At 33.0% G+C, this 8,514-nt stretch overlaps 1 protein-coding gene across 1 annotated transcript; it reads right to left on the bottom strand.

Annotated features, from left to right (window-relative positions):
• Positions 1 to 459: 459 nt before the first annotated feature.
• On the bottom strand, positions 460 to 6,520 carry LOC131077519 (uncharacterized). The gene is made up of 2 exons (XM_058015029.2): positions 4,133 to 6,520; positions 460 to 671 (listed from the first exon to the last, which is right to left on the bottom strand). Exons 1-2 carry the CDS (start codon positions 6,403 to 6,405, stop codon positions 620 to 622), a joined length of 2,325 nt encoding a protein of 774 aa, XP_057871012.2. The 5' UTR covers positions 6,406 to 6,520; the 3' UTR covers positions 460 to 619.
• Between the last annotated feature and the right edge of the window lie 1,994 nt (positions 6,521 to 8,514).

Here is an 8,514-nt window from a genome sequence, read left to right on the forward strand (position 1 = left end):
AGATTGCTATGTTAGAATAAATGGTAGCTTTGAAGAAGAATGATACATGGGATCTTGTACCATTGCCTGAAGGACAAAAATTTTTTGGTTGTAAATGGGTGTTCAAGAAAAAGGTTTGTTCAGGTGGAGGTATTGAGAAGTATAAAGCAAGGTTGGTTGTGAAAGGCTACTCTTAGATTGAGGGTGTTGATTACAATGAGATATTTTTTCCTGTCGTAAAAATGAGATCCGTTAGATTTAAATTTCTTTCTATTGTTGTTACTTATGACATACAATTTTTTTTTTCCAACATTTATTGTCTAACTTGAAAGAAAATACAATATACTCTACTAGAATCATATTTTTTCATTTCAAACTACACATCCATAATTATAATAATTGTATTGTTTACATAATATAGATATATCTTTTTCCAATTTATATCTATTATGATTGAACATTTCACTATTTTAGAGAATACATAGGTATTTTCTCTTATACATGAAAGAAATATGCTTCTACACAATATAGATATATCTTTTTCAATCTATATCTCTTACACATAAAATAGATATGGTCTATTACACATGGAATACTAGTTAGGTCTTTTCATTAATCATTCACTTCCAAAAGTTAAGATTCAATCTATTTCACCGCAGCTAGTCATTACCTCCATGTTGATAGCCTCAAACCTACAACATATTTTACAATAATTAGAAGAGACAATTATTTATGCAAAATTCATCTTTATCATATATAATTACAATGTAATACATTATATGAATCATCCTTGCCAACAAAAATTATTTTATTCATTTCAAAATAGAACATCCATAATTACAATAATGAATGAGCTATACTAAATTTATCGTTTTCTTCTTTATATCTATTAAGATTTAACATTTCACTGTTATAGATCATCTCGTTAACTCATTACACTATGGATAAAGTAAACATGTGAGCTATTATACATGGAATACTAGTCAAGTACTTTTATTAGATATTCACAAGTAAAAATTTAATATTGGGCACTTAAAAATACACTGCATTAGAAAACTCAAGCTATTTTGTTTTGACCAATTGTGAGCTTATAATTAATCTCTATTAGAATATTAATAAATTGTTTTCATTTTATTTTATCTTCTTTGTTGAGAGGAATGGATTACAAATCAAGTATTTGATCCTAAGTTTTATGGAAGTTATATTTATACACCAAAATGAATGATAAGAGAAATTGCAAGATTTATGTGATAGATTTTAGAAGGTTATGATAAAATTTAACATATAAAATTGAATATATATTCACATATCTACATACATATCATAAATTAAAATAAAAAATATATAAAATTATATTCAATATATATATTATATAAAATATTTTTCTCATTAACCATTTTTCTATTCCTTATACTTATTTTTCTTATCTTACATTCTTATCTTATATTCTCTATATCTTATATCTTATTCTACATTTTACTATACTTTGTATATCCTATTTCTACTATTTCTACTTATTTTCAAGTATATTTGAAGGAGTGCATCTATTATACTAAATATTCCCTTTGGATGTGCTATCGACCAATTAAGTGTGTCATATTCCACTTGCATAGGTTTATCTCATTTTTTATTCTTAGTTGGCCAATAGAACATCGACGACGGGCTCACTCCCTGATGTCGGGGCTGATTCCATTATGGTATTCTCCCTTTCAATAGAATATTTAGGTGTTTGAATAGAATTGGAATGTTTACTTGTTTTATTAGTAATCATATTACATGTGCTAATCAAATTCAAATTTCTTCCCTTAACTATTTAATTTGAACCTTTATATATTTCTATACACATTTCCTCTATATTCATGTACTTATGATTCTAACTATGTAGTGTCTCAACTTGTACCCTATTGTTCTCATCTAAATCTTTCAATGCATCATAATTTATAGTTTCCTCCATAGCTTAAGTTTTAATCAAGTCATTGTGAACGTCTAATGAATTGGTGGAGGTCATCTATCCTATTAAAAAAATGGTATAGTGTATTAATGTTATTTATAATTGTTTACATGTTTTAAATTCCACTTCAAACTTAGTATGCAAACTATCACTCCTTTTCATTTTTTTCTTAAAATCTTAGATATACTCTATGCTTAAGCTAGCTAGCTATCTAGCTTTAAAACTATATTAGCAACCCATAAATTATTTTTGTAATTGTTTCCTCACAAATGTTGAGGCCTCTTTTCTTAGATTTGGTCCTTGATTATAGATGTTTGTGAATGATTATTTTTTAGTTTTTATTATTTTCACATCCTTTTTTAAAATATCTATCATTAAATTTATTTATAATATATTTCTAATTAAAAATTTTAAAGTGAGAACATTTATGATAGATCTACTTGACCGCTAGAAATATGGATATTTAAGTGATGATAATAAGTTCAATAGTTATCTCTACTTGTATTGTACAATTTTTATTTTTTTTTAATGGATCTAATAGATAATATGTAAATGGAGGAATCAATTTTATTAGGTTAGTTTACTCATTACCTATTGATTTTCCCCTTTCTTATAAGTCTCTTGTTTCAATGATTGTTATTCCTAAACCTCTATCCTCTAACAGTCTCTCTAGCATATTCTTGTACCTCCTATTAGGTCTCTTGTTTCTATGATTGTTAATCCTAAACATCTATTCTCTAACATAGTCTCTATAGCATTTTCTTGCACCATTTACTCTAGATATTTTTTATTGTTCTTTTTCATCTAAAAATATTTTATAGATTTCTATGTTTGCTCTGGTATTTATCTGTTAACCTTTTCTTTTTCTTTTGAGTGGGAGAGAAGGTAATAAACCATTACTTTTAAGAATATGTCCATGGTCTACTATTGTTCTTTTTTCTTTTATTTTCAATGGTAGATCCATTGTAATTATATCTATGTCTTCTTTTCTCAAATTTTATTCTATAAATAGTAATTTTGACATGTTTTTTACATGTAGTTGTGTGAGTCATACTTACTATATTTAGTAAGTTGTCTTCAATTCGGACTCTACAACTTGGTTGTTTTATGCAACTCGATGTTATGTTTTGATATACAGTTTTTGAGATTGTTGTTCCTGAGAATCAATACAAAAGATATATTGCTCATGTTTTTTACTGGTATATTTTACTAGGTTTTTCCACATAAATTTGAGCATTATGTGTTGTTGTTCTTCTCTGCAATATTATGCACTTGTTATTTTTTTTACATCCCCCTCCTTGCCTCCTCTTCTCTCTCTACCGATCTCTCTCCTTTTCTCTCTATCTCTCCACATATCTCCTTCCCTCACTCCCTATTTTCCCATATATCTCTATCTCTCTCGCTCTTTCTATATCTCTCCCTATTTCTCCTCATATCTCTCTTTCTCTCTACATCACTATTTTTCTATCTCTACTTCTCTCCCTCTACCTCTATCGCTCTATCTATTTTCTCCTCCTTTCTCTAACCCTATATCTTCATCTCTACCTCTATCTTTCTCTCTCCCTATATCTCTATCATGTTATATCTCCATCTCTTTACCCCTATATATCTTCCTCTCTCTACCTATCCCTATATTTCCTATATCTATCTTTACGTTTCTATCTCTCCCTCTCTTATTCTCTCCCTCTCTCCTCTCTCCTCTCTCTTTTTATCCCTCCGTCTCCTTCTCCTCATATCCCTATCCTCCATATCCATTTCTATCTCTATCTTCTTCACTGTCTATATCCCCTATATCAAACTCTTGATCCCTCCCCCCCATCTCTCTCTCTCTTCCCCCCTTTATCTCTCCCTCTTTTTATCTCTATTCTCCCCCTTATCTCTCCCTCTGTCTTTATTGTAAACATAACATGAGCTTATTGATAATTGATTCTTATTATCTAATTCAGAGGTTTTGTTCCAATCATGCTTAGATCCCTATATGTGAATGCAAAGTTGATTTGAATCTTTCTTTTTTATTTTCTACTCTAAGCTAACAACACTATTGGCAGGGACTTGACACATTGCATCTCTGATTTAAAGAGTCTTAATTGGAAAAAATGAAATCACAAAGTATAACAAAAACATACAAAAATAAAAATGTTTTCAAGGCAGGAGTGTATATTTTTTTAATAAAATAGTATAGGAGGGAAATTAGTCAAATACCGTTGGATTTCATTGGACGTCGGGCTGAAAAACTTTGGTTCTAGAATTTTGCCTTTGACTTCCACGTTACACTCTTGCATCACTCCCACAACCTTTCCTGCTATGTACATGGCATCCCAGATCTTCTCCTCTTCAAATTTTACTGCCCACTCTCTGCATGTCTTTATCATCACATTGTGCAATTTTAACAGGCAGTGACCAATTACGTCTGCCAGGGAATCATACAAGTATTCCTTCTTGAACTCATTTTCACTGTTAAAACCGTCTTTGAGAATCAGTTTGCAGACTCTATAATTGCTGTAACAGGCTGCTATTGCACTCCAATCCCTGGAATCACAATATTCTTCCCCAACAGGTTGCTCTTCTTTGTTTATAATTATCAGCTTCTGCTCCTTGAGTTGCTTCTCAGCATCATTCAGTAGCCCGTTTATGGCCGCCTCAGGAGTTGCGAAGTTGGGCGATTTCTCTGAGGAATTAGTTTTGTCCTTGGGCAGTTTTAGCAACCTTTGGAATTCATTGTGGACAGCCACGCTCACTCTATCAGCTTCAATGTCGATAACTTTAAGCACATCCACTGTTGTGGGATTTTCAGGATCAGAGTTATCGACAAAAGACATGAGCTCCAAAGCTTGTTTGTATGCTTCAATTGCTTTATTCAGTTTATCCCCATCCCTGTGCAAAGGTAGGAGGTTGATGATTACATTTAACAATGAAAGTGCTGTCATCCTCATGCAATTTTCATCCAGAGCAGAAAAATGCTCTTCAACAAGCGGCAACCTTTCAAGCTGATTTACAAATCTTCCACCATAATCGATTTCCTGATGAAAGCGAGATTTCAGGAAATCGATGAGATCCGTGCACTTGCAGCCTTTCTCTTTGCTTTTCTTGAAACGATCCTTCGCTTGCTTCATAGATTTCTTATTGGCTACCCACAGGCGTTCCGGATTTTCTCCAGGCATACACACTTTCTCCAATATTTCCCTGCATTCTTCAAATTCCCCTTGGGATTGGGCTGGCTTTTTGTCACTTCCAAGCAAACAGTTCCACACACACTTGAAGCTGAAGAGCAGCTCAGAGATAAACAAACAGCCTTTGCTAAAGTACACTAGCGAAACCTGGAGAGGCCAAAGCAAATAGAACAAGTAATGTATCCTCATTGTTGTAGCCAGGCGAAACGCAAGCCCTTTTAAAATCCCATCTTTTGATTGCTCCTGCAGACGCCATTTTTGTAAATCATATATTTGAACCAACTCTAAGATACCTCTTGTCCAGAAATCCTCCACGATAGGTCTTATTTGTGTCAGCTTCATTTTTTTAACAAAAAACCTTGGAAAGTAGACTACAGCCATCAACCATCTACAGAAGATGACGGTCCCTCCAATTAGAATGAAGGCCAATTCAAGTGTCCATGCCACGATGACTATATCATACGCATCCCACCTCTCAAAAGGAAAGCTATAGTAATCAAGTTTTGGAGTGATCGAGAAAAGGATGCAAATTGTGACCACCAGTCCTACTGCTGAGCTCAAGACTGACCTTGCAATAACATACTGAGGGTGACAAACTCGAGACAAAAACCAGGATTTAATTATCTCACCTTCAAATTTCTGCCAGGATCCCTCCTCACTTCTCTTTCTCTTATCCCATTGAATTACAGAAATCTTTTGAGCAAGCGTACCACGAATCGTTCTGCCCGCTAAAATTGCACAGATTGAAAATAAAACCACCAATATAATTGACACCATTGTAATCACATTGATTATTGAAGGGGCTATAAGATATTTACCGGCATTTGGTGGATTGTAAAACAAAGTTGTCAAATAGTAAAACTCAAAAGTGAATAAACTAAGCGCCAAGGCTGCAAGTGTACGCCAATCAGTTGCAGATCCAGCACGAGCCATCCCTGGCAACAAATACCCAATCAACACACATGTTACAACTCTTCCTGACGCACCCACGAGCCGATTCTGTCGAATGTCTTGCCGGACTCGAAAGTAGCCTTGAATGCTAGAAGTATCGTCATCTGAAAATTTGATTATCTTAATTTTCAGAAACGAAAGAATCTGGATGGTCAGAGCATTGATAAGCAGAGATTTCCCCGGATTCCAAATTCTAGCTGGTTTACCAAATGTTGCTACACATGCATCAAATATCATTAGAGAAACAAAATAAACAAGGCCTAATAGCATTGCCAACTGCTTGAGTACATCCTCAACTGTGTAACTATAATTGTAAGCTGAGTAATTATAATCTACGTGCTGAGCTATTGCCATAATAAAATGTCACCAACAGAAATTGTAAGGCGAAAATGTTTATCTTCCTGTCTCGGCAGATGCTAACACACTTATTGTTTCAATGAGCGATTTTCTCAACAGATATTTGTTAATTGAAGACTTGGAGAAAGAGTATTAATAATGTAAGAAAGAGAAGAAAATACTGACGTGGATAAATCGCATCTGATAGAGTCAATATAAATTCACCGATATTCCACACAGTATCAAATAGTGATTAAACAGATGATGTATCATGAAAAATGCATTCTATCCGCTTCATTAAATAAAGATTCCTATCAAACGACCCATTTTGACAAAGGTTTGGATAAAATCTTTGTTACAGAATTTGAAAAGCAAAGATGGTTATCTGCCTGTCTCCGGAAGTGCTACCACTAGTTTAAAACATCGCTCTCGCTGATGAATGATATGAGCACTATTCTGGACTCAATTATTTGTATGGTGTGGACTTTTGAGGCTGAACCACAGAATTTGGTCTAAATTGTTTTGGAATTTGCAGAATAAATTTTTACAATTCTAAAAGTTTTTGATCAAATATTGTGGTTCATATCATATAAATAATTGAATCTAAAATAGGGTCAGTCTTAAACTAAACACATTAAGCAACATATTAAGTCTAGAGAGTGTTAGTCAACTTTTAGTGCTTAATATTTTCAAGACTAGAAATGTATTCTTAGTGTGACCATATACATTAAGCAACATATTAAGTCTAGAAAATGTCAATCAACTCTGAGAGTTTAACACTTTTAAGCCTAGAAATGTAAGCTTAGTGTGTGATGTTTAAGCCGTTCCCTAAAATAGTAGTAATATTATCCATCAGTCAGAGGGATGCTTTAAAGTAGCAGTAGCATTTGCCATGTCAGGCAGATAACCTTTTCTTTACAATTCCAAAACTATTTGACCAAATATTGTGGCCCATGCCATACAAATAATTGAATACGCAATAGTAGTCATATTGCTCATTAGCGAGAGGGAAGCTTTAAAACAATGTAGCATTTATGATGTCAGGCAAATTACCACCTTTGCCTTACAACTTTCAAAACAGATTTTATCCCAACTCTCTATCAAAGTGCATTATCGACTTGGTAAAAAACTTTTAGAATAGTGAAAAAATCGAATCTGAGACCAAATTGTGAGACAAAATTACCATCTTTGCATTACAGCTTCTGAAATAGATTTTATCCCAACTTTCTGTCAAAGTGGATTATATGCCTAGTCAAAAAGTTTTGGAGTTGTAAAAAAATTGGTCTGAGAATTCCAAAACTTTTTGACCAAATTGTGTAGGTCCATACCATACAAATAATTGAATGCACAATAATAGTCATATTGTCCATCAGTGAGAGAGATGTTCTAAAGTAGGGTAGCATAGCAATGTCAGACAAATTGCCATCTTTGCCTTGCAGCTTCTCAAACAGATTTTATCCCAACTCCCTGTACTCAGGGTAGATTATCTGCCTGGTCAAAAGTTTTTGGAATATTGTCCATCAGCGAGAGGGATGTTTAAAGTAGAGGTAACATTTGCGGAGACCGGAAGATAAGCATCTTCGCCTTTAAATACGTGGATTGTCCATGTGTTATGATGGGTCGTCTGATAGGAATCTTAAATAAAATACGGAACCCATTTATATTGCTTGCTAGTTTTGAAGACTAATATTTTAGTTTTTGTAACGCCATTCTATCTTCCACTGCGTAGGTAGCAACAAATTTAGTAATGCTTGTAGAAATTGAAAACCATTCTACATGACCATCACTGCAACAAGCATGGCGGAGACATCCAATGACCACTACCAATATTTTTAATGTATACTTTTAACTATTTAGGTGTTAAAAAGGAGATGTGATAATAAAAAAAACCATTAAAAAGTGGAGATAGGAGATAAGCATTTTTATTTTACAATTTTTCTCACAAATTTTAATCAACATTTTGTCTAATAAGAGTGTTTGTTTAAATAAATGGATTATCCATTTTAATTAAAAAGATAGTAAATGATTATTTTTTAATTGAAAGCTTTTTAAAAAATGTGGAGATAGGAGACGAGCATCTTTATTTTACAATTTTTCTAACAAATTTTAGTCAACATTTTGTCTAAT

Source organism: Cryptomeria japonica, chromosome 6 (genome assembly GCF_030272615.1).
Source record: "Cryptomeria japonica chromosome 6, Sugi_1.0, whole genome shotgun sequence".
Classification (NCBI taxonomy): Eukaryota; Viridiplantae; Streptophyta; class Pinopsida; order Cupressales; family Cupressaceae; genus Cryptomeria; species Cryptomeria japonica.

Bases quoted from the DNA above. Each gene is read 5' to 3' on its own strand.
- LOC131077519 (XM_058015029.2), bottom strand. From the start codon at position 6,405: ATGGCAATAGCTCAGCACGTAGATTATAATTACTCAGCTTACAATTAT. The intron at 672-4,132 runs GTATTTGACTAA...AATATGTTGTAG, and splicing joins ACGTCCAATGAAATCCAACG to GTTTGAGGCTATCAACATGG.